The 26,765-nt window shown below is 48.8% G+C and overlaps 1 protein-coding gene across 4 annotated transcripts in view; it reads right to left on the bottom strand.

Annotated features, from left to right (window-relative positions):
- PCCA (propionyl-CoA carboxylase subunit alpha) overlaps window positions 1-26,765 on the bottom strand; it is a 972,421-nt gene that overhangs the window by 945,459 nt on the left and 197 nt on the right. The window contains exon 1 of one of the 4 annotated variants that reach the window (XM_063953235.1): window positions 26,352-26,747. The exons of 1 other annotated variant lie outside the window; for it this stretch is intronic. In XM_063953235.1, the coding sequence (XP_063809305.1) occupies window positions 26,352-26,405 (54 nt within the window). In that variant the 5' untranslated portion in view covers window positions 26,406-26,747. Of the gene's footprint in view, window positions 1-26,351; window positions 26,748-26,765 lie in introns of those variants that run through there. 2 more of the 4 variants (XM_063953233.1, XM_063953232.1) reach the window with 2 other exon arrangements.

Here is a 26,765-nt window from a genome sequence, read left to right as displayed (position 1 = left end):
TGAGTGTACATTTTCTAAGCTGCAATAAATGATATGCCAGGATCTTTATTTCTTGCTTGCTTTTAGTATAGGTATTGATGATACACTACACCAGTGATGGCTAACCTTGACACTCCAGCTGTTGTTGAACTACACATCCCAGCATGACCTGCTACAGTTTTGCTATTTGGCCTTGCTAAAACTGATGCAGGGCATGCTGGCATGTGTAGTTCAACAACAGCTGGAGTGTCAAGGTTAGCCATCACTGCACTAGACGGTCATTAAGTTTCCAAATGGATTGACACATCTAATATCTACAAAAACATTGCATATGATGCTACTAGGGTGCACCAGGAGACTGCGCTGATTAATCTGATATGTGACACTTGTAGGTCTGTGTGCGACTGACTCTCTGAAACTGTATATGTTGTGCTACAATGTAGCAGCTGCAGCTTTTTTCCAATATGAGTTCCCTTGTGCTCCATATACAGACTCAGTCACGCACAATTGAATACAATTTCACCACGGAAAAAAAAGGGGGGGGGAGACAGCCTATGCTATCAGCCTTGCACAGGACCTGGTAGCCCACTCGCGCCAGGCATCTCACGTGAGTGTCGTACTAAGGCTAGATGTATGAGAACACTTCTGTATGTTAAATGATAGCTGTCACAATGTGGGTCATACAGACTGAATGTTAGCATTAGTCACGCTGTTTTCATTGTATTTTCTTGATTTTAGGATTAACAAGGTGGTTATTTACCAGAACTGTTACACATCTGACAAAGTTTTGCTTTGCGGTATGTTTTATTTTCTGATACACAAATGGTGGATTCATATCTGCACTGCACTATGAGGGTCATTCAGGTGCGGTTGTTCTTCCTATTCCTGTCGCAATGATTTTTGTATGCAATTGCGACTATATGCTAATATGGGCAGAAGCTAACCCATGCAAAAGGACACCCACCGCTATCCCATCTTTTGTATACGGCACTGTATGATTGCAGAAACATCGCTAACATTGTCGTACATCGGGTCGCCAAGCAGAGCCTGTGTGCCCCTGAAGCCGTGCAGACTGAGCCGTTTTCCCAGGACACAACAGTGATCGCAAAATACGCGCTACAGCACAGGAGGGACTCACTTTTTAAAAATAAGCGGGTCCTGCAGGACACGCTATGATGCAGAGTCCTGTGTACGCCTCAACCAATACTGAAATGCTATTGGCTGAGGCGCACACAGGACTCACGGCGTGTCCTGCAGGATCTGCTTGTTCCTCAGTAGCCGTCCCCCCTGTCACTCACCGCCGGCAGCATGCCCCATCCATCCTTCTTGTAACTGAGATGAGAGGGCGGGGCCATGTGTGTGAAACCAATAGCACATCCCCACACACACGCTCAGCCCTGCGCTCCACCCGCTGTCTGCTGTTCCGGGATGTGGTCGGGGTGATGAGCGTGTGTGCGGGGATGTGCCCGACTCCTGAGACCATTCCGCTGCTCCAGCTGCTGGTCGTAGCTGGGGCTGAGCCCAGCAGGCGTAATGACAAGCTGCTGTGTCCCCCAGCGGGGGAGAGTGTAGCGGATGCACCACGTGGTCTACTTCCCAGAAGACGTGCACTGGTGAGTACGGGCTCAGGCCGTCATGGTGGTGGTGTGATTTTGGCTAGGGGCTGACTGGTATCGGCATGGGCAACTGGCTGGTTCTGAGCTGCACACAGGTCTGCATGAGCAGGGATTGGCAACCACTGCGCTGTGTATCCAGTGATCGCGCAGAGCGAAAACATTTGTGGGTCCCAGAGACCCCTCACTTGAAAAAATTGGGGTCCTACTCCACTATTTCTGGGTCCCGTCACATATTATGGGGGGATGAGGGCAGAAAACAGATGGGACAGTGCTGGGGGACAAAGAGGTTTAGGGGCAAGTAGTGCTGGAGGTAGTGGTTGATAATAGTTGGGGCAGTGCTGGCAGCGAGGGGTTAGGGCCAGGCAATAAAGGGAGTTGTGATGGGGGTAGGGAGGGGGTAAAGGTAGATAGCAGTCGGGCCAGTACTCAGTGCAAGAGGAGGTTAGGGGCAAAACGTGCCGGGGGTAAGGGTAGAAAGCAGTTTGGGCAGTACTGGTGGGAAAGGAGGTGATTGACAGGGGATATGGCCACTGAGGAATGACCAGGTCCTGCATTACACCCTGTGAGTCAGAGTCCTGTGTGTACCTCATCCAATACCATTCCTCAGGACTCTGACTCACAGCATGTCCTGCAGGACCCAGTCTGTTGTCTTCTAATTATTGTAGAGCTATAAATTAATGATAATAATGCAATGCCCAGCATGCCGACAGTAAAAGGCTTTCTCTATTCTAACATCCAGAATTACCTGAAGTACTATCTATAAAAAAAAAAACACAAAGTACTGTAGGTGTGATGCGGTGAAGATGTCGGAATCCCGACATCCGTTAGAATTTGGAGGTTGGAACTCTACAGGGGCAGGAGACCAACGCTGGAATCCTGACCTTAATCACAGCCTGTGGGTTAGGTATAGGAAAAGTAAGGGGGGATTAGGGTCAGGCAGTAAAGGGGGAGGTTAGGCTGTGGGAACAGATTGTTAGCGTGAGGGGTTAGGGAGCAGGGGGAAATACTCATCCCTGTTGGGATTTTATACATCGAGATCCTGGCATTTGTATCATGAACGCCGGGATCCCATGTGCTGGCATTACATACTAATCGCCTGTAGGCCTGATAAACAACCTGCTCAGGCTCCCAGGTGCAGTAACTATCAGTAAGCCTGGGTCTTGTACCTGCACCACAGCCAGAGAGAGCCACAGGTTACCTTCTGCTGTACAGGACAGAGAGGAAGAGAACAGAGAAGCATTGGAAAGGGACCAGGGACGGTTGTATGGGTGTAGTATTGTATGCCGGCGGCTGGGCTCCCGGCGACCAGCGCCAGAATCCCGACCGCCGGCATACCGACAGCGTGGCGAGCGCAAACGAGCCCCTTGCGGGCTCGCTGCGGGCACGGTGGTGCGCCATGCTATTTATTCTCCCTCCAGGGGGGTCGTGGACCCCCAAGAGGGAGATAAAGTGTCGGTATGCCGGCTGTCGGGATTCCGGCGCCGGTATACTGTGCGCCGGGATCCCGACAGCCGGCAAACTGAAGACCACCTAGGCTGTATGTATGTATGTATGTATGTATGTGCGCCCCGTGGTCACATGAATGGGTGACCGTGCCCCCTTCTGTGACAGTGTAGCCTTACCCCGTTACCTGGCCCTTCCTTTCACGTTGCAGCGGTGAGAGATAGACACACTCCCCCACAGCGCTACAGAATCCGCACAGCGCTACAGAATCCGCACAGCGCACCACAAATACCGCTCCCCACCTGCTGTTAGCTACTGCAGGGTCAACCAAGGGCCTGGACCAATCCAGGTTCCCACCCTATGATAGACACATGATCACGCAGCCTGTATATGGCAGAGGCAGATACACACAGTGCAGTGTTTACCAATCCCTGCTCATGCGGACCTGCGTGCAGCTCGGAACCAGCCAGTTGCCAATGCTGATGCTAGTCAGCGCCCAGCCAGAACCACACCACCACAATTGCCAGGGCCCGTACTCACCAGTGCGCGTCTTCCGGGAAGTAGAGCACGCGGTGCAGCCGCTACACTCTCCCCCGCGGTGGGTACAGCAGCATGTCATTGCGCCCACCGACAGCCGGAGCAGCGGAATGGTCTCAGGATCCGGGCACAATCCCGCACACACGCTCATCACCCCGGCCACAGCAGGCTGGAGCAGCAGACGGCGGGTGGAGCGCAGGGCTGGACCAGGATGATGATTGGTTTTACACACACACGGGCCCGCCCCCTCATCTCCGTTACAATAAGGACGGATGGGGCTTGCTGCAGGTGGTGCATGACAGGGAGGACGGCTACCGAGGAATAAGCAGGTCCTGCAGTACGCGCTGTGAGTCCTGTGTGCGCCTCAGCCAATAGCATTTCAGTATTGGTTGAGGCGCACACAGGACTCTGCATCATAGCGCGTACTGCAGGACCCGCTCATTTTTAAAAAGTGAGTCCCTCTTGTGCTGTAGCGCGTAAAAACGCGCTATTGCGCGTATTTTGCGATCACTGTGTATCTGCCTCTGCCATATTAATTAGTCTTACATCTATAGTGGGGAAAGTATTGGAAGGTATTCTAAAGGGACAGTATTCAAAAGTTCCTTGAAGCAAATAAGGTAATTAAAAGGAACCAACATGGATTTGTGAAGGACAGATCATGTCAGACCAACTTACTTGGCTTTTATGAAACAGTACGTGCGAACCTGGATCAGGGTAAGGTGGATGTAATCTTTTTAGACTTTGCCAAAGCTTTCGACACTGTAACACACATGCGTCTTATCTATAAGCTACAAGAAATAGGGAGCACACTATGCACTTGGGTCAGAAATTGGTTAGATAATAGGGAGCAGCGCGTTGTGGTCAATGGATCATTTTCAAATTGGACTAAAGTACTAAGTGGTGTGCCACAAGGGTCTGTACTTGGACCACTTTTGTTCAACATTTTCATCAACGACCTAACAGTAGGTTTAGAGAGCATAGTGTCAATTTTCGCAGACGACACCAAATTGTGTAAGGTTATAAATACGGAGGGGGATGCTGAGTCTCTTTAGAACGACTTGACTAAACTGGAAGCATGGGCGGCAAAATGGAGAATGAAATTCAACACAGACAAGTGTAAGTTAATGCACTGTGGGGGCAAGACCAAAAATAACACCTACATACTAAATGGGGTAATATTAGGGGATTCTGTACTGGAAAAAGACTTAGGTGTTCACACAGATAACAAATTAAGCAGCAGTACCCAAAGTAGGAGTGCAGCAAAGAAGGCAAAGAAGATATTAGCATGCATAAAACGGTGAATTCATGCAAGGGACGAGAGTATTATACTCCCATTATATCAATCACTAGTGAGGCCACATCTTGAATACTGTGTGCAATTTTGGGCACCATATTACAAAAAGGATATCCTGGAGCTAAAAAAGGTTCAGAGGCGGGCGACCAAACTAATCAAGGGTATGGAGATGCTGGAATACGAGGAAAGGCTTGCAAGGCTAGGCATGTTTACATTGGAAAAGAGGAGACTAAGAGGGGACATGATCAACCTCTACAAATATATAAGGTGTCAATACACAGAGCTTGGGAGGGACCTGTTTTCTATAAGATCAGCACAGAGGACACGTGGTCACTCACTTAGGTTAGAGGAGAGGAGTTTCCGCACATTGAGGCGAAAAGGTTTTTTCACAGTAAGGACAATACGTGTTTGGAATTCCCTGCCTGAGAGAGTAGTAACAGCAGACTCAGGGGGTCATTCCGAGTTGTTCGCTCGTTGCCGATTTTCGCAACGGAGCGATTAAGGCAAAAATGCGCATGCGCATGGTTCGCAGTGCGCATGCGGTTAGTATTTTAACACAAAACTTAGTAGATTTACTCACGTCCGAACGAAGAATTTTCATTGTTGAAGTGAACGGAGTGTGATTGACAGGAAGTGGGTGTTTCTGGGCGGAAACTGGCCGTTTTCTGGGAGTGTGCGGAAAAACGCAGGCGTGTCAGGGAAAAACGCGGGAGTGTCTGGAGAAACGGGGGAGTGGCTGGCCGAACGCTGGGCGTATTTGTGACGTCAAACCAGGATCGAAACGGGCTGAGCTGATCGCAGTGTAGGAGTAAGTCTTGAGCTACTCAGAAACTGCTAAGAAATTTCTATTCGCAATTCTGCTAATCTTTCGTTCGCAATTCTGCTAAGCTAAGATACACTCCCAGAGGGCGGCGGCTTAGCGTTTGCAATGCTGCTAAAAGCAGCGAGCAACTCGGAATCACCCCCTCAGTCAACACCTGTAAGAATGGGTTAGATAAATTCCTATTGGATAAAGATATTCAGGGTTATGATGCGTAGTCACGCATTATAGTTAATATAACTAGTCCTAACATAAAAATAACTAGTCCTATAATAGGACTGCATAGGAGACCACAAATAGGTTGAACTCGACAGACAATTGTCTTTTTTCAACCTTAGTTACTATGTTACTATATATATGCTGCGTGATCATGTGTCTATCATATCAGGATGGGAACCCGGATTGGTTCAGGCCGATGGCTGACCCTGCAGTAGCTGAAAGCAGACAGAGAGCGGTATTTGTGGTGCGCTGTGTGGATTCTGTAGCGCTGCGGGGGCGCTTGTCTATCTCACTGCTGCAGTGTGTACAGTAGGGCCAGGTCACAAGGGGTATGGCGACGCTGTCACAGAAGGGGGCACTGTCACCCATTCATGTGATCACAGGGTGCACATACATGCATACAGCCGTCCCTGGTCCCTTTCCAATGCTGCTCTGTTCTCTACCTCTCTGGCCTGTACAGCAGGAGGCAACCTGTGGCTCTCTCTGGCTATGGGGCAGGTACAAGACCCAGGCATACATTTGATTACTGCACATAAGAGACTGAGCAGGTTATTTAATCAGGCCTACAGGCAATTAGTATGTAATGCCAGCACATGGGATCCCGGCGTTCATGATACAGATGCCAGGATCCAGATGTATAAAATCCCGACAGGGGGGTAAATTTACTAAGATGGGAGTTCTATTTAAGAGGGGATGTTGCCCATAGCAACCAATCAGATTTTACTTCTCATTTATCTAGCACCTTCTAGAACATAATACCAGGAATCTGATTGGTTGCTATGAGCAACATCCTATCTTAAAAAGAACTCCCATCTTAGTAAATTTACCCCAGGGATGAGTATTTCCCCCTGCTCCCTACCCCCTCATGCTAACAATCTGTTCCCACAGCCTAACCTCCCCCTTAGTGCCTCACCCTAATCCCACCTTGGGTGGCTAACCCCCCCCCCCCCCTTCCTTTTCCGAAACCTAACCCACAGGCTGTTATTAAGGTCAGGATTCCAGTGTTGGTCTCCTGCCCCTGTAGAGTTCCAGCCTCTAAATTCTAACAGGTGTCAGGATTCTGGCATCTTCACCGCATCACACCTACAGTACTTTGTGTTTTGTGTTTTTTATTTATAGATAGTACCTCAGGTAATTCTGGATGTTAGGATAGAGAAAGCCTTTTACTGTCGGCATGCTGAGCATTGCATTACAGGTTGAGTATCCCTTATCCAAAATCCCACATTTTTGGGTCCCCTACTGAGATAATGACATATTATATATTATGTGTGTATATAGATATAGTATATAGATATATAATGTAATATATAGGTATATGTGTCATTATCTCAGTAGGGGAATAAAAAAAATAAGATTTTACTTACTGGTAAATCTATTTCTCGTAGTCCGTAGTGGATGCTGGGGACTCCGTAAGGACCATGGGGTATAGACGGGCTCCGCAGGAGACATGGGCACTTTAAGAAAGAATTCAGATTCTGGTGTGCTCTGGCTCCTCCCTCTATGTCCCTCCTCCAGACCTCAGTTAGAGAAACTGTGCCTGGAAGAGCTGACAGTACAAGCAAAGGATTTTGGAAATCCAGGGCAAGACTCATACCAGCCACACCAATCACACCGTATAACTTGTGATAAACTTACCCAGTCAACTGTATGAACTACAACAGAGCATCAGTTCAACCCTGATGCAACAATAACAGCCCTTATTGCAGCAATAACTATATACAAGTATTGCAGAAGAAGTCCGCACTTGGGACGGGCGCCCAGCATCCACTACGGACTACGAGAAATAGAATTACCGGTAAGTAAAATCTTATTTTCTCTAACGTCCTAGTGGATGCTGGGGACTCCGTGAGGACCATGGGGATTATACCAAAGCTCCCAAACGGGCGGGAGAGTGCGGATGACTCTGCAGCACCGAATGAGCAAACACAAGATCCTCCTCAGCCAGGGTATCAAACTTGTAGAACTTTGCAAAAGTGTTTGAACCCGACCAAGTAGCTGCTCGGCACAGCTGTAATGCCGAGACCCCTCGGGCAGCCACCCAAGAAGAGCCCACCTTCCTAGTGGAATGGGCCTTAACGGATTTTGGCAGCGGCAATCCAGCCGCAGAATGAGCCTGCTAAATCGTATTACAGATCCAGCGAGCAATAGTTTGCTTTGAAGCAGGAGCACCCAGCTTGTTGGATGCATACAGGATAAACAGCGACTCAGTTTTCCTGACTAGCCGTTCTGGCTACATAAACCTTCAAAGCCCTGACTACATCTAGTAACTTGGCATCCTCCAAGTCACGAGTAGCCGCAGGCACCACAATAGGTTGGTTCAAATGAAAAGATGACACCACTTTTGTCAGAAATTGCGGACGAGTCCGTAATTCTGCCCTGTCCATATGGAAAACCAGATAGGGGCTTTTATGTGACAAAGCCGCCAATTCTGACACACGCCTAGCCGAAGCTAAGGCCAATAGCATGACCACCTTCCACGTGAGATATTTTAACTCCACGGTTTTAAGTGGCTCAAACCAGTGTGATTTCAGGAAACTCAACACCACGTTAAGATCCCAAGGTGCCACTGGTGGCACAAAAGGGGGCTGAATATGCAGCACTTCCTTTACAAACGTCTGAACTTCAGGAAGAGAAGCCAGTTCCTTTTGAAAGAAAATGGATAGGGCTGAAATCTGGACCTTAATGGACCCCAATTTTAAGCCCATAGTCACTCCCGACTGTAGGAAGTGAAGGAAACGGCCCAGCTGGAATTCCTCTGTAGGGGCATTCCTGGCCTCACACCAAGCAACATATGTTCGCCATATACGGTGATAATGTTTAGCCGTCACGTCCTTCCTAGCCTTTATTAGCGTAGGAATAACCTCATCCGGAATGCCTTTTTCTGCTAGGATCCGGCGTTCAACCGCCATGCCGTCAAACGCGGCCGCGGTAAGTCTTGGAACAGACAGGGCCCCTGTTGCAACAGATCCTGTCTGAGAGGCAGAGGCCATGGGTCCTCTGTGAGCATTTCTTGCAGTTCCGGATACCAAGTCCTTCTTGGCCAATCCGGAACAATGAGTATTGTTCTCACTCCTCTTTTTCTTACGATTCTCAGCACCTTGGGTATGAGAGGAAGAGGAGGAAACACATAAACCGACTGGAACACCCACGGTGTCACTAGTGCGTCCACAGCTATCGCCTGAGGGTCTCTTGACCTGCCGCAATACATTTTTAGCTTTTTGTTGAGGCGGGATGCCATCATGTCCACCTGTGGCAGTTCCCATCGACTTGTAATCTGTGTGAAGACTTCTTGATGAAGTCCCCACTCTCCCGGGTGGAGGTCGTTCCTGCTGAGGAAGTCACTTCCCAGTTGTCCACTCCCGGAATGAACACTGCTGACAGTGCTTTTACGTGATTCTCCGCCCAGCGAAGAATTCTGGTGGCTTCCGCCATCGCCACCCTGCTCCTTGTGCCGCCTTAGCGGTTTACATGAGCCACTGCGGTGATGTTGTCTGACTGAATCAGCACCGGTTGGTTGCGAAGCAGAGGCTCCACTTGACTTAGGGCGTTGTATATGGCCCTTAGTTCCAGGAAATTGATGTGCAGACAAGTCTCCTGACTTGACCACAGACCCTGGAAATTTCTTTCCTGTGCGACTGCCCCCCACCCGTGGTCACCAGGACCCAGTCCTGAATGCCGAACCTGCGACCCTCGAGAAGGTGAGCACTCTGCAGCCACCACAGAAGAGACACCCTGGCCCTGGGGGATAGGGTGATCAGCCGCTGCATCTGAAGATGCGATCCGGACCACTTGTCCAACAGATCCCACTGAAAGGTCCTCGCATGGAACCTGCCGAAGGGAATGGCTTCGTATGACGCCACCATCTTTCCCAGGACTCGCGTGCATTGATGCACCGACACCTGTTTTTAAGAGGAAGAAAAACCTTCTTCTGGTCTGTGTCCAGAATCATGCCCAGGAAGGGCAGACGCGTCGTAGGAATCAGCTGCGACTTTGGAATATTCAGAATCCAGCCGTGCTGTTGCAACACTTCCCGAGAGTGTGCTACGCTGATCAGCAACTGCTCTCTGGACCTCGCCTTTATGAGGAGATCGTCCAAGTATGGGATAATTGTGACTCCTTGTTTTCGCAGAAGTACCATCATTTCTGCCATTACCTTGGTAAATATTCTCGGTGCCGTGGACAGACCAAACGGCAACGTCTGGAATTGGTAATGACAGTCCTGTACCACAAATCTGAGGTACTCCTGATGAGGTGGATAAATGGGGACATGCAGGTAAGCATCCTTTATGTCCAGAGACACCATAAAATCCCCCTCTTCCAGGCTTGCAATGACCGCTCTGAGCGATTTCATCTTGAACTTGAACCTTTTCAGGTAAATGTTCAGGGATTTTAAATTCAATATGGGTCTGACCGAACCGTCCGGTTTCGGTACCACAAACATTGTGGAATAGTAACCCCTTCCCTGTTGAAGGAGGGGAACCTTTACCACCACCTGCTGGAGATATAATTTGCGAATTGCCGCTAACAATTTCCCTCTCTATGGGGGAAGCTGGCAGAACCGATTTGAGGTAACGGTGAGGGGGCATCACTTCGAATTCCAGCTTGTATCCCTGAGATACAATCTGTATAGCCCAGGGATCCACCCGTGAGCGAACCTACTGGTGGCTGAAATTTCGGAGACGTGCCCCCACCGATCCTGGCTCCACCTGTGGAGCCCCAGCGTCATGCGGTGGATTTAGTGGAAGCCGGGGAGGACTTCTGTTCCTGGGAACTAGCTGTATTGTGCAGCTTCTTTCCTCTACCCCTGCCTCTGGCAAGAAAGGACGCACCTCGGACTTTCTTACCTCTTTGTGATCGAAAGGACTGCATTTGGTAATATGGTGCTTTCTTAGGTTGTGAAGGAATATATGGCAAAAAATTTGACTTCCCAGCCATAGCTGTGGAAACTAGGTCCGAGAGACCGTCCCCAAACAATTCCTCACCCTTATAAGGTAAAACCTCCATGTGCCTTTTTGAGTCGGCATCACCTGTCCATTGCCGAGTCCACAGGACCCTTCTGGCAGAAATCGACATTGCATTTATTCTAGAGCCCAGTAGGCTAATGTCTCTCTGGGCATCTCTCATATATAGGACAGCGTCTTTTATATGCCCCAGGGTCAGTAATATAGTATCCTTGTCCAAGGTATCAAGTTCCTCAGACAAAGTATCTGTCCATGCTGCTACAGCACTACACATCCAGGCCGACGCAACTGCCGGCCTTAGTATGGTACCTGAATGCGTATAAACGGACTTCAGGATACCTTCCTGCTTTCTAACCGCAGGATCTTTTAGGGTGGCCGTATCCTGTGACGGCAGGGCTACCTTCTTAGATAAGCGTGTCAAAGCTTGGTCTACCCTAGGGAAGGATTCCCAGCGTAACCTGTCCACAGGCGGGAAAGGATACGCCATAAGCAACCGTTTGGAAATCTGCATTTTTCTATCTGGAGATTCCCAAGCTTTTTTCACATAACTCATGTGAAGGGGGAAAGGTCACCTCATGCCTTTTTTCCCCAAACATATAAACCCTCTTGTGAGGGACTGGGTTTTCCTCTGAGATGTGCAATACATCCTTCATTGCTATAATCATGTAGCGAATGGCTTTAGCCATTTTAGGCTGCAACTTTGCATCATCGCCATCGACACTGGAGTCAGAATCCGTGTCGATATCTGTGTCAACAATTTGGGATAGTGGGCGCTTCTGAGACCCTGACGGCCTCTGCGCTGTAGGATCAGGCATGGGTTGAGACCCTGACTGTCCCAAGGCTTCAGCTTTATCCAACCTTTTATGCAAGGAAGTAACATTATCATTTAAAACCTTCCACATATCCATCCAATCGGGCGTCGGCGGCGACCCCACATTCATTTGTACCCGCTCTGTTTCCACATAGCCTTCCTCGTCAAACATGCCTACACAAGCGTACCGACACACCACACACACAGGGGATGCTCTATTTGAGGACAGAACCCCCACAAGGCCTTTTGGAGAGACAGAGAGAGAGTATGCCAGCACACACCCCAGCACTATATGACCCAGGAATTACACAGTAACTTAGTGTTTACCCAGTAGCTGCTGTATATACTGCTTTTGCGCTAAATTTATGTGCCCCCCCTCTCTTTTTACCCTCTTTGTACCGTGAATCTGCAGGGGAGAGCCTGGGGAGCTTCCTCTCAGCGGAGCTGTGGAGAGAAAATGGCGCTGGTGAGTGCTGAGGAAGAAGCCCCGCCCCCTCAGCGGTGGGCTTCTGTCCCGCGATTTTGTGTAAAATAATGGCGGGGGCTCTTGCACATATACAGTGCCAAACTGTATATATGCCACTTTGCCAAGAGGTCTCTAATTGCTGCCCAGGGCGCCCACCCCTGCACCCTGCACCCTACAGTGACCGGAGTATGTGGGTGTAGTGTGGGAGCAATGGCGCACAGCTGCAGTGCTGTGCGCTACCTCATATGAAGACTGGAGTCTTCTGCCGCCGCTTTTGAAGTCTTCTTGCTTCTCACGCCGGCTTCTGGCTCTGCGAGGGGGGCGGCGGCGCGGCTCTGGGATCGGACGACCAAGGGTGCGTTCCTGTGTTCGATCCCTCTGGAGCTAATGGTGTCCAGTAGCCTAAGAAGCAAGACCTATCCACAGTGAGTAGGGCTGCTTCACTCCCCTCAGTCCCACGTAGCAGAGAGTCTGTTGCCAGCAGATCTCTCTGAAAATAAAAAAATCCTAACAAAATACTTTCTATTTAGCAAGCTCAGGAGAGCTCACTAAGGTGCACCCAGCTTGTCCGGGCACAGATTCAAACTGAGGTCTGGAGGAGGGACATAGAGGGAGGAGCCAGTGCACACCAGTATTCCTAATTCTTTCTTAAAGTGCCCTGTCTCCTGCGGAACCCGTCTATTCCCCATGGTCCTTACGAAGTCCCCAGCATCCACTAGGACGTTAGAGAAACATACTACAGGCTGATCCAACTTTGATGTAATGTCCTTAAAACAAGTCAAAATGAGGCTCAGTAGTGTGTGTGGCCTCCACATGCCTGTATGACTTCCCTACAACGCCTGGGCATGCTCCTGATGAGGTGGCGGATGGTCTCTTGAGGGATCTCCTCCCAGACCTGGACTAAAGCATCCGCCAACTCCTGGACAGTCTGTGGTGCAACGTGGCGTTAGTGGATGGAGCAAGACATGATGTCCCAGATGTGCTCAATTGGATTCAGGTCTGGGGAACGGGCGGGCCAGTCCATAGCATCAATGCCTTCGTCTTGCAGGAACTGCTGACACACTCCAGCCACATGAGGTCTAGCATTGTCTTACATTAGGAGGAACCCAGGACCAACCGCACCAGCATATGGTCTCACAAGGGGTCTGAGGATCTCATCTCGGTACCTAATGGCAGTCAGGCTGCCTCTGGCGAGCACATGGAGGGCTGTGCGGCCCCCCCAAAGAAATGCCACCCCCCACCATTACTGACCCACTGCCAAACCGGTCATACTGGAGGATGTTGCAGGCAGCAGAACGTTCTCCTTGGCGTCTCCAGACTCTGTCACGTCTGTCACATGTGCTCAGTGAGAACCTGCTTTCATCTGTGAAGAGCACAGGGCGCCAGTGGCGAATTTGCCAATCTTGGTGTTCTCTGGCAAATGCCAAACGTCCTGCACGGTGTTGGGCTGTAAGCACAACCCCCACCTGTGGACGTCGGGCCCTCATACCACACTCATGGAGTCTGTTTCTGATCGTTTGAGTAGACACATGCACATTTGTGGCTTGCTGGAGGTCATTTTGCAGGGCTCTAGCAGTGCTCCTCCTGTTCCTCCTTGCACAAAGGCGGAGGTAACGGTCCTGCTGCTGGGTTGTTGCCCTCCTACGGCTTCCTCCACGTCTCCTGATGTACTGGCCTGTCTCCTGGTAGCGCCTCCATGCTTTGGACACTACGCTGACAGACACAGCAAACCTTCTTGCCACAGCTCGCATTGATGTGCCATCCTTGATGAGCTGCACTACCTGAGCCACTTGTGTGGGTTGTAGACTCCGTCTCATGCTACCACTAGAGTGAAAGCACCACCAGCTTTCAAAAGCGACCAAAACATAAGCCAGAAAGCATAGGAGCTGAGAAGTGATCTGTGGTCACCACCTGCAGAACAACTCCTTTACTGGGGGTGTCTTGCTAATTGCCTATAATTTCCACCTGTTGTCTATTCCATTTGCACAACAGCATGTGAAATTGATTGTCAATCAGTGTTGCTTCCTAAGTGGACAGTTTGATTTCACAGAAGTGTGATTGACTTGGAGTTACATTGTGTTGTTTAAGTGTTCCCTTTATTTTTTTGAGCAGTGTAATATGTTTCCATTGAATACTGCGTATTTTAGCATTTTTCAGTACTCACAGTCAAGTCAATGCTTGACTTGTATTATAGCTACATCAGCCCAGGTACGTATAGGGCAGGGGTGGGGAACCTCCGTCCCGTGGGCCGTATAAGGCCCGCAAAGCCATTTGTTCCGGCCCATCCGCTTGAATCAGTGAGACAAGCCACCGCTCAGTCTACATGACCGGCAGCAGCGGTAGGTAAGATCTCAAACCAGCCGCCGGTTCGTAAGCCAATCAGAGCTCACGGACCGGCAGCCAATCATGAGCTGCCGCTGCGGGTCGTGAGCTTAGATTAGCTTACGAACCGGCGCTGGTTTGAGATCCTACACGCCACCGCCCGACATAGCCGCGCTCTCCTCCCTGCCCTGACACTCAAGACATGCCGCCGGATGGAGCAGCACAGGGGGACACTGTGAGGGCATTTGTGGATCTGGCACTGTGGGGGCATTTGTATACCTGGCACTGTGGGGGCATTTGTATACCTGGCACTGTGGGGGCATTTGCATACCTGGAACTGTGGGGGCAATTGTGAATCTGGCACTGCACTATTGGGGGCATATGTGTATCACGTCCCATTTGAATTGGCCACACCCATTTTTTGGCACGCGCACTCAGTACCTCTAAAGGGCAGAACTACTGGGGGGCAGGGTAATTTTTAAGTTGAGAAATTTTGTATGGCCCCCAAAGGATTTTATAAATATCCAAATGGCCCTTGGTAGAAAAAAGGTTCCCCACCCCTGGTATAGGGGAAGGAACCGCATCAACAGATTTTGGAAGGTAAAAGACTCTGAATAGATCGCTAAAAAGTTACTTTTTTGCATGACACTATGAATAAGGACCACATTCGGGAAAACCACCACGGTTTTCCCCAATCACCAAACAACCAGATCAGTGAGCAAATTGGCCACATGTGTAGGAAGAAGCTGCACACATCCAAAAAACATCAATGCCAGGCCAAACATACATATTGTAGGGTCATAGGGGGTCATTCCGAGTTGTTCGCTCTGTAAAAATCTTCGCATCGCAGCGATTTTCCGCTTAATGCGCATGCGCAATGTCCGCACTGCGACTGCGCCAAGTAAATTTGCTATGCAGTTAGGAATTTTACTCACGGCATTTTCATCGTTCTGGCGATCGTAATGTGATTGACAGGAAATGGGTGTTACTGGGCGGAAACAGGCCGTTTTATGGGCGTGGGGGAAAAAACGCTACAGTTTCCGGAAAAAACGCAGGAGTGGCCGGAGAAACGGGGGAGTGTCTGGGCGAACGCTGGGTGTGTTTGTGACGTCAAACCAGGAACGACAAGCACTGAAATGATCGCAGATGCCGAGTAAGTCTGGAGCTACTCAGAAACTGCTACGAGGTGTGTAATCGCAATATTGCGAATACATCGTTCGCAATTTTAAGATGCTAAGATTCACTCCCAGTAGGCGGCGGCTTAGCATGAGCAAATCTGCTAAAATCCGCTTGCGAGCGAACAACTCGGAATGACCCCCTGTAGGGTCATATTGCACTAATGCTGGCTCGTTAGATTCAAGGGCCAAACTCATTTCCCACACATCTGTATCAAGGTGTATTTTTCATTGGGCAATGTGGGCCCTAATTTGGTGTATACAGTATCCTACAGCTGTTTTTGTCCAAAAGAAAAATTCAGCATAAATAGTATTGAAAGGCAACTTACTTAAGTTTAACAAGCACTCAGCTCTAGGGCCCACCCAACACATTTACCAACATGCCATTCATACAGAGCTAAGGGCAAGAAAAGATCAAATATTGCAAACAAATTAGCACACAGCAGATACAGGCTAGTTGAGGCAAAACCATTATTGGTCGAAATGCATTAGGTCGACATGAGTTTTTCAAATTTTTTGGAACTTTTTCATACTTTACAAACCACGTGGGTTATAATTGGGAATCGTAACCTGTGCTGAGCGCAGCGGAGTGAGGCACTTTGCCCGGTGGACACGATGCACTAACTGGGGTTCCCGGTCACTTTATGAATAAAACGACAAAAAGATAAAATAAATCATGTTGACCCTTTTCCATGTGGACCTAATGACCGTGTCGACCTGATGACTGTCGACCCTATGATCCACATCCCATAAGAAATAGGGACTACGGCACTCACAGCAAGTGTGTGCACACCTTCCGTGAGATTTGTCTGTAACTGGTTTTTGACAGAACAACAGCTGCCAAGTGTACCCAGCTAAGATGATTTCTATTCTTGTTTGGAAAGTTTACCCACATTTGCAGAACTTTTCTAGATCAGAAATATGTGTTGGTATCCTTACATGTAGTGCATGATTGAGATGCCATCCCAGATATTCAATACGTATAAGGGCCTTACACACTCCGCGGTACACCGCCGAGCTGCTAGATGGCGGATACGGCCGGCAGGAGACCCGACGGCGAGGGGGAAGTGACTGGTGGAGTGAAGTTTCTACACTCCCCCCGTCACCCGGCTCCATAGCACTGAATGCCAATATGGACGAGATTGTCCATATTGGCCTGCATGCATAAGCGAGGGGGCACCAACGATTATCGAGCGCAGGGCCGCACATCGTTAATCGTTGGTGCAGTGAGATCTGCCAGTGTGTAGGGCCCATTACAGTCTGGGGATTGCAACTAATATAATAATAATACATTTTATTTATATAGCGCTCTCTTTCTCCAACAGGACTCAAGGCGCTTTCATTATTTCTGTTCAATGGCTGTTTTCCATATTGCATTACTACAATATGGAAATCAGATATCTAGTTCTCCGGCTAAGGTAAGGTGAAGTTTTTATTTTCAAATTGTCAAATGGCTCACAGTTGTGGAATGTAGACAGAATAACATTTCCTGAGAGATGTGGAAAGAAAAAAAATAAGATTTTACTTACCGGTAAATCTATTTCTCGTAGTCCGTAGTGGATGCTGGGGACTCCGTAAGGACCATGGGGAATACACGGGCTCCGCAGGAGACAGGGCACTTTTAGAAAGAATTAGGAATACTGGTGTGCACTGGCTCCTCCCTCTATGTCCCTCCTCCAGACCTCAGTTAGAGAAACTGTGCCCGGAAGAGCTGACAGTACAAGGAAAGGATTTTGGAATCCAGGGTAAGACTCATACCAGCCACACCAATCACACCGTATAACTTGTGATAACATACCCAGTTAACAGTATGAACAAGAACAGAGCACCAGATAAACCTGATGCAACCATAACCCTTATTTAAGCAATAACTATATACAAGTATTGCAGAAGAAGTCCGCACTTGGGACGGGCGCCCAGCATCCACTACGGACTACGAGAAATAGATTTACCGGTAAGTAAAATCTTAATTTTCTCTAACGTCCTAGTGGATGCTGGGGACTCCGTAAGGACCATGGGGATTATACCAAAGCTCCCAAACGGGCGTGAGAGTGCGGATGACTCTGCAGCACCGAATGAACAAACACAAGGTCCTCCTCAGCCAGGGTATCAAACTTGTAGAACTTTGCAAAAGTGTTTGAACCCGACCAAGTAGCTGCTCGGCAAAGCTGTAATGCCGAGACCCCTCGGGCAGCCGCCCAAGAAGAGCCCACCTTCCTTGTGGAATGGGCTTTTACTGATTTTGGAGGCGGCAATCCAGCCGCAGAATGAGCCTGCTGAATCATGTTACAGATCCAGCGAGCAATAGTTTGCTTTGAAGCAGGAGCACCCAGCTTGTTGGATGCATACAGGATAAACAGCGAGTCAGTTTTCCTGGCTCCAGCCGTTCTGGCTACATAAACCTTCAAAGCCCTGACTACATCTAGTAACTTGGAATCCTCCAAGTCACGAGTAGCCGCAGGCACCACAATAGGTTGGTTCAAATGAAAAGAGGACACCACTTTTGGCAGAAATTGCGGACGAGTCCGTAATTCTGCCCTGTCCATATGGAAAGCCAGATAGGGGCTTTTATGTGACAAAGCCGCCAATTCTGACACACGCCTAGCCGAAGCTAAGGCCAATAGCATGACCACCTTCCACGTGAGATATTTTAACTCCACGGTTTTAAGTGGCTCAAACCAGTGTGATTTCAGGAAACTCAACACCACGTTAAGATCCCAAGGTGCCACTGGTGGCACAAAAGGGGGCTGAATATGCAACACTCCCTTTACAAACGTCTGAACTTCAGGAAGAGAAGCCAGTTCCTTTTGAAAGAAAATGGATAGGACTGAAATCTGGACCTTAATGGACCCCAATTTTAAGCCCAAAGTCACTCCCGACTGTAGGAAGTGAAGGAAACGGCCCAGCTGGAATTCCTCTGTAGGGGCATTCCTGGCCTCACACCAAGCAACATATTTTCGCCATATACGGTGATAATGTTTAGCCGTCACGTCCGCCTAGCCTTTATTAGCGTAGGAATAACCTCATCCGGAATGCCTTTTTCTGCTAGGATCCGGCGTTCAACCGCCATGCCGTCAAACGCGGCCGCGGTAAGTCTTGGAACAGACAGGGACCCTGTTGCAACAGATCCTGTCTGAGAGGCAGAGGCCATGGGTCCTCTATGAGCATTTCTTGTAGTTCCGGATACCAAGTCCTTCTTGGCCAATCCGGAACAATGAGTATTGTTCTCACTCCTCTTTTTCTTACGATTCTCAGCACCTTGGGTATGAGAGGAAGAGGAGGAAACACATAAACCGACTGGAACACCCATGGTGTCACTAGTGCGTCCACAGCTATCGCCTGAGGGTCTCTTGACCTGGCGCAATACATTTGTAGCTTTTTGTTGAGGCGGGATGCCATCATGCCCACCTGTGGCAGTTCCCATCGATTTGTAATCTGTGTGAAGACTTCTTGATGAAGTCCCCACTCTCACGGGTGGAGGTCGTGCCTGCTGAGGAAGTCTGCTTCCCAATTGTCCACTCCCGGAATGAACACTGCTGACAGTGCTTTTACGTGATTCTCCGCCCAGCGAAGAATTCTGGTGGCTTCCGCCATCGCCACCCTGCTCCTTGTGCCGCCTTGGCGGTTTACATGAGCCACTGCGGTGATGTTGTCTGACTGAATCAGCACCGGATGGTTGTGAAGCAGAGGTTCCGCTTGATTTAGGGCGTTGTATATGGCCCTTAGTTCCAGGATATTGATGTGCAGACAAGTCTCCTGACTTGACCACAGACTCTGGAAATTTCTTCCCTGTGTGACTGCCCCCCACCCTCGGAGGCTTGCATCCGTGGTCACCAGGACCCAGTCCTGAATGCCGAACCTGCGACCCTCGAGAAGGTGAGCACTCTGCAGCCACCACAGAAGAGACACCCTGGCCCTGGGGGATAGGGTGATCAGCCGATGCATCTGAAGATGCGATCCGGACCACTTGTCCAACAGATCCCACTGAAAGGTCCTCGCATGGAACCTGCCGAAGGGAATGGCCTCGTATGACACCACCATCTTTCCCAGGACTCGCGTGCAGTGATGCACCGACACCTGTTTTGGTTTTAAGAGGTCTCTGACCAGAGTCACGAGCTCCTGAGCCTTCTCCGTCGGAAGAAAAACCTTCTTCTGGTCTGTGTCCAGAATCATGCCCAGGAAGGGCAGACGCGTTGTAGAAATCAGCTGCGACTTTGGAATATTCAGAATCCAGCCGTGCTGTTGCAACACTTCCCGAGAGTGTGCTACGCTGATCAGCAACTGCTCTCTGGACCTCACCTTTATGAGGAGATCGTCCAAGTATGGGATAATTGCGACTCCTTGCTTTCGCAGGAGCACCATCATTTCTGCCATTACCTTGGTAAATATTCTCGGTGCAGTGGACAGACCAAACGGCAACGTCTGGAATTGGTAATGACAGTCCTGTACCACAAATCTGAGGTACTCCTGATGAGGTGGATAAATGGGGACATGCAGGTAAGCATCCTTTATGTCCAGAGACACCATAAAATCCCCCTCTTCCAGGCTTGCAATGACCGCTCTGAGCGATTCCATCTTGAACTAGAACCGTTTCAGGTAACTGTTCAGGGATTTTAAATTCAATATGGGTCTGACCGAACCGTCCGGTTTCGGTACCACAACATTGTTGAATAGTAACCCCTTCCCTGTTGAAGGAGGGGAACCTTTACCACCACCTGCTGGAGATATAATTTGTGAATTGCCGCTAACACTATTTTACTCTCAATGGGGGAAGCTGGCAGGGCCGATTTGAGGTAACGGTGAGGGGGCATCACTTCGAATTCCAGCTTGTATCCCTGAGATACAATCTGTATAGCCCAGGGATCCACCCACTGGTGGATGAAAATTCGGAGACGCGCCCCCACCGATCCTGGCTCCACCTGTGGAGCCCCAGCGTCATGCGGTGGATTTAGTGGAAGCCGGGGAGGACTTCTGTTCCTGGGAACTAGCTGTATTGTGCAGTTTCTTCCCTCTACCCCTGCCTCTGGCAAGAAAGGACACACCTCGGACTCTCTTGCCTCTTTGTGATCGAAAGGACTGCATTTGGTAATAAGGTGCTTTCTTAGGTTGTGAGGGAATATATGGCAAAAAATTTGACTTCCCAGCCGTAGCTGTGGAAAGTAGGTCCGAGAGACTGTCCCCAAACAATTCCTCACCCTTGTAAGGTAAAACCTCCATGTGCCTTTTTGAGTCGGCATCACTTGTCCATTGCCGAGTCCACAGGACCCTTCTGGCAGAAATCGACATTGCATTTATTCTAGAGCCCAGTAGGCTAATATCTCTCTGGGCATCTCTCATATATAGGACAGCGTCTTTTATATGCCCCAGGGTCAGTAATATAGTATCCTTGTCCAAGGTATCAAGTTCCTCAGATAAAGTATCTGTCCATGCTGCTGCAGCACTACACATCCAGGCCGACGCAATTGCCGGCCTTAGTAGGGTACCTGAATGTGTATAAATGGACTTCAGGATACCTTCCTGCTTTCTATCCGCAGGATCTTTTAGGGTGGCCGTATCCTGTGACGGCAGGGCTACCTTCTTAGATAAGCGTGTCAAAGCTTTGTCTACCCTAGGGGTGGATTCCCAGCGTAACCTGTCCGTTGGCGGGAAAGGATACACCATAAGCAACCGTTTGGAAATCTGCATTTTTCTATCTAGAGATTCCCAAGCTTTTTCACATAACTCATTTAACTCATGTGAAGGGGGAAAGGTCACCTCATGCCTTTTTTCCCCAAACATATAAACCCTCTTGTCAGGGACTGGGTTTTCCTCTGAGATGTGCAATACATCCTTCATTGCTATAATCATGTAGCGGATGGCTTTAGCCATTTTAGGCTGCAACTTTGCATCATCGCCATCGACACTGGAGTCAGAATCCGTGTCGATATCTGTGTCAACAATTTGGGACCCTGACGGCCTCTGCGCTGTAGGAGCAGGCATGGGTTGAGACCCTGCCTGTCCCAAGGCTTCAGCTTTATCCAACCTTTTATGCAAGGAATTAACATTATCATTTAAAACCTTTCCCCCCCCCCCCCCCCCCCCCGCACCCTACAGTGACCGGAGTGTGTGGGTTTAATGTGCAGTGCTGTGCGCTACCTCATGTGAAGACTGGAGTCTTCTGCCGCCGCTTTTGAAGTCTTCTTGCTTCTCACGCCGGCTTATGGCTCTGCGAGGGGGACGGCGGCGCGGCTCTGGGATCGGACGACCAAGGGTGCGTTCCTGTGTTCGATCCCTCTGGAGCTAATGGCGTCCAGTAGCATGACCTATCCACAGTGAGTAGGGCTGCTTCTCTCCCCTCAGTCCCACGTAGCAGAGAGTCTGTTGCCAGCAGACCTCTCTGAAAATAAAAAAATCCTAACAAAATACTTTCTATTCAGCAAGCTCAGGAGAGCTCACTAAAGTGCACCCAGCTCGTCCGGGCACAGATTCAAACTGAGGTCTGGAGGAGGGACATAGAGGGAGGAGCCAGTGCACACCAGTATTCCTAATTCTTTCTTAAAGTGCCCTGTCTCCTGCGGAACCCGTCTATTCCCCATGGTCCTTACGGAGTCCCCAGCATCCACTAGGACGTTAGAGAAAAAAGAGAAAACACACACACACACACACATTACTGTAGTTGTACTACTATTGAACTGTGTACATCTGACTATTTAAAGTCCTAGCGAGGAGGTTTCCATGCCTTTCTTTTCTGGAATACAGTAACAGATTAACTGAACTGGTGTCTTCTGTATGACATGTTCCTATTATTATATTTCCAAACCTCACATAAATAGTAGGTTTAGCAGCTAGATGTTCTACTTACCTTTGTAACATATTGAGGCCATGTCTGCCTCTGTGCAATGAAATATACAACTAGGGCAGAGGTGCCAAAACTTTTCACACAACATGTTGTTAAATCATTTACTGCACATCAATAAACAGCCATGCCTTGAGTTAAATAGCGTCCACATCCAGTCAGAATTGATCAGATGTAATAGCAGGAAAATCGGTCCTTGTAGGCCAAAGGTACAAACACACCTATGTAGGTTAAGAGCAATTTTTAACATGAAACCTGGCAATATTAAACAGAAGTTTAAATAAAGCCCCATACACACTAGCCAAGCCCCTGCTAACACAGGTATTGGCGGCGGCGGGGTGCCGACATCGGCAAGTGCATACACACTTGCCGATGTCGGCAGGGAAGGGAGCGTCAGCCGGGGGAAGGGGCAATGGCCACGTTGCATCTGCAGCATGGCTGTCGTTAACGAGGACCTCCCTCGTCTGTACATGTTCAGACGAGGGAGGGGGTCATTAACGACGTGCGGGAGCGCGCATCATTAACGATAATGAGTGAACAGTATCACGATATTATTCACAATATCGCCTAGTGTGTATGGGGCTTAAGAGTTTGTAAACATTGTTGATTGTATGGAGTACATAATAGCCAAATTGTAAATGCAATAAAATTGCATTACAAATGTGTTCAGTGCTTTACAGAAAATGCATCAGAATTCATAGGTAGTGTATGTATGTACTTCAATCAGCAAGCAAAATGTGTCAGAGTGCAGTGAGGCCTAAACTGCTTCTGCTCTGTTGCCTCAATTATTTTTTTAATTATAATGTATTCATAACTAAAAGTGCAGTTGCTTGGTAAACACAAGCAATGCATTACCCAAGGGTATAAAATTGGGTATCCGGACTCCAGGTTGACAACAAAAAGGTCGACACACCTTAGGTCGCCACCAATTGGTCGACACACCTTAGGTCGACCTTGTTCCTGTCGACCTTTTGTCCATGTCGACCTAAGGTGTGTCGACCAATTGGCGGCGACCTAAGATGTGTCGACCTGGAGTCACAGACCCATAAAATTGTAACTATAAAAATATTATCTTAACATACATAGAGAACATTTGTGAGCAAACTACTTCTAGTATAAAGAAGTTACTATATTGATTGCACATTTAGGGTTATCATGTGCACATGCTGAATTGAAAACCAAACAAAAGTTTAATATCAGTAGTTTATTAGTTCTACATTGGGCCAATAGACTCCTATCTCTGGTGAGCCATAATTCTGTCTCCTCTTGATGGCTGTGGGCAGTGATGTCTGCATGCTGGGGGCCGCCCATTGCAGGGCAAGGCCGCCCAGCATGCTGACTGCTGCCTCCCCCCCCTTCAACAAGCAGCCGTCACGATCACACCCACCATTTCCCCATCACCGCTCCAACAACGCTCCATCTCTCCCTGGAAACGGAGCATGCACCGTCCCCACCTGATTGACAGGCAGAGGCAATCGCATTTTCTGCGCCCCCCCGGATGCATGCGACTCATTCTCGTATTTTTTGATGTTGGATTGCGATCTGTGAACCAACCTGAATTAGGCCCATACTTCACAGTTTTTACTATAAAAATAAGAAAAGTACAACAGGAGATGTTGCAGCCTACCTATCTCTCATCAAAACTCAACAAAGCTCAAGCAGAATATACTGCTGCCCCTTTGTATAATGCCCACACCAGTACCATTGGGCTCATATATGATTGTGCGAATCTGGCTCTGATACTAGCCAGTGCCTCCAAAGCCATTTACCTCTTTGCATGCCACTGGTGGCGCAGTGCCACAATCTTTATACCTGTGCTGTCACTGATAACAGTGACAGAGGTAGCAAACGGGCGATTCAGTCTCTGCCCTTTCCGATCACAAGCACACCACACAAAAGAATCTGGTTAATGCTAGGTATATGGTGAAAGCCCCAACAGTAGCGCATGGGCGGTCAAGATCCGATCCCCATTTCCTTCAGAATCTAATAGTTTATTGCATGCAGACTGTTGTTCAACACAGATAGCAACAAACCTAATAGATTTACTGTGCAGGGGAGATGTCTACCCTCACTATGCACGAACTGTAAAAAAAAAAAAAAAAAAAACCAAGGAATAAGGAAGGTCATCATTGTTAATTACAGCTATACTTGTTAACTGTCTATCTATGAACCGGATACCACTACGGGTGTGGTATAAAAGATAGACAGTGTCTAGTTAGACAGTCAATAGACAGACACCATATGTTAGACAGATATTAGGTAGACGGGGTCAAAAGGTCGACATAAAAAAGGTAGACACCGTGTTTTTTGCATTTTTTGTGGTTTGTGTGGATAGTTTTGTCATCTGGGACCACCAATTGTAGAAAGGCATGCACTCGCCACAAGGTTTATAACCAGACTCCATACCGACATGGATAGAGAAGGTATGAAATAGTCCAAAAACATGTTAAATTTAAAAAAAAAAAAGTGTCTATCTTTTTTAAGTCGACCATTTTCACGTCGACCTTTTGACCCTGTCCGCCTTTTTCATGTCGACTTTTTGACCCTGTCAACCTAATGTCTGTCTAACATATGGTGTCTATCTATTGACTGTCTAACTAGACACTGTCTATCGATCAACCGGATACCACTACGATAGGACAGAGAGCAATTCTGAACCCATTAACATAGGCAGAGCATCCTGCTGTGGAACCACATACTGGTACATTTGGTGGAGGGCTTCATAAGTTGTAATATATTTTTTCTTTTCATAATTTGAGGCAAATGCTGGCAAGCACAGTTTTCTCAGTGGGGCATCAGTTGCTGTAGAGTGGTTGGTTGGGCAATTAGATGGTTTTGGAAGCAGTGATTTGCTGGTCATTGCAAAGCTTTTTCCTACCAAGGTGCATTATTCCACCATATCCTTTATGGACAGCTGACATATTGAGGGGTAATTCAATTGCCAGCAAAAGGGGTGAGTTGCTGTAGCGTTTAAATGTTGCCAATGGTAGCCCAACTTGCCCCCTTCGCCCATCCAATTCACATCATTATTCGCTCAAAAGTGCTCACGATTCTATGGGGTAGCAAACACTTTTGAGCGAGATCCAGTCACCGTAAAGAGCAGCAGCAGGTGTATTGATAATTTGGCTGTGCAAGAGACTCACTGGCAATTGAATTCCCCCATCGTGTATCAGAAAATTGCTGCATTTCAGAATATGCACTGAAAGCAGAAATAAACAGTACTGCACCCTTTACATGTTTGTGCGGGAGGCATTCAATTTGCTGCCTGTCAAGAGACTGACTGACCGCAAGTCAAAATCCCCACACAGGTGGTGGTCTATGCCACCACCTAAGTGGGAAGATAACCCTTTACTGGGCCCGAAGCGCGGCGAGCCCGCGAGGGGACACACTGCGCTCGCCGCTGGTATCCCATACGGCGTCGGTCTCCTTACCACCGGGATATCATACTGAATCCGTTTGTGCTGCTGTCTCAGGATGTGATCAGCTGCATATACACTGCACCTTACCAGAGACATGCTCAGTATATAACACAGACCAACTAATTACACTGCAAAGTAGACAAGTTCAGTAGTCCTTTAATATTTATTAACAAACAAAAAGACCAGACAAAACCTTTACCAAAAATTATGAAAAGACCACATTATGGGAGAATTGAAACAGGTATATAACACTTGCATAGCTTTTACACAATGAGCCCCACTGGCAGGGTATACACAGTGACAGCATGTAGGTTACTCTCTGCAGCACAGTCACAGAGAGGACACTGCATATAGCTGCATGGCTGCAAAAGGGAACCCGCTACACCCACCACAGGGCGCCCACTACCCACACACCGCGGAAAGCTGCCTAGGGGGAGGCAATGTCAGTCCTCACCTGCCCGGTTATGTGCACCCTCTGCGCGGCTATGAGAACCCTGAGCGCCGCCATCGTTGTCAGTGGGAAGCAAGCTTCACCTTTCCCCCGGCACTGTGGGCGTGGTATAGCAACAAGCAGCCAATCAGACGTCCGGAAGAGCAGCGTGGGTGACACTCCCCCACGCGTGTCACTGTCCTTGAGAGTGTCCGTCCGCTTGGAGTGGGACCGGTAGCTGCCGCTGTGGTCTCTGTACCACGTGTAATCACGCCGCCCCGTATATAGGGTCACTATACACCTAGCCCGTGTTGTCCGGCGTCCCTCTGGTCACGTGATGTGAGTGAGCCGGCGACGCTGTGGCAGCCGTGGTTACAGCGGGAGAGGTCACTGCGCGTGTTGCAGGACGGAGTACATTACACTGGTACCTGGCAGGCA

Source organism: Pseudophryne corroboree, chromosome 2 (assembly GCF_028390025.1).
Source record: "Pseudophryne corroboree isolate aPseCor3 chromosome 2, aPseCor3.hap2, whole genome shotgun sequence".
NCBI classification, from domain to species: Eukaryota; Metazoa; Chordata; class Amphibia; order Anura; family Myobatrachidae; genus Pseudophryne; species Pseudophryne corroboree.
The sequence above is the reverse complement of the archived record's forward strand: the minus strand, read 5'-3'. Positions and strand labels throughout refer to the sequence as shown.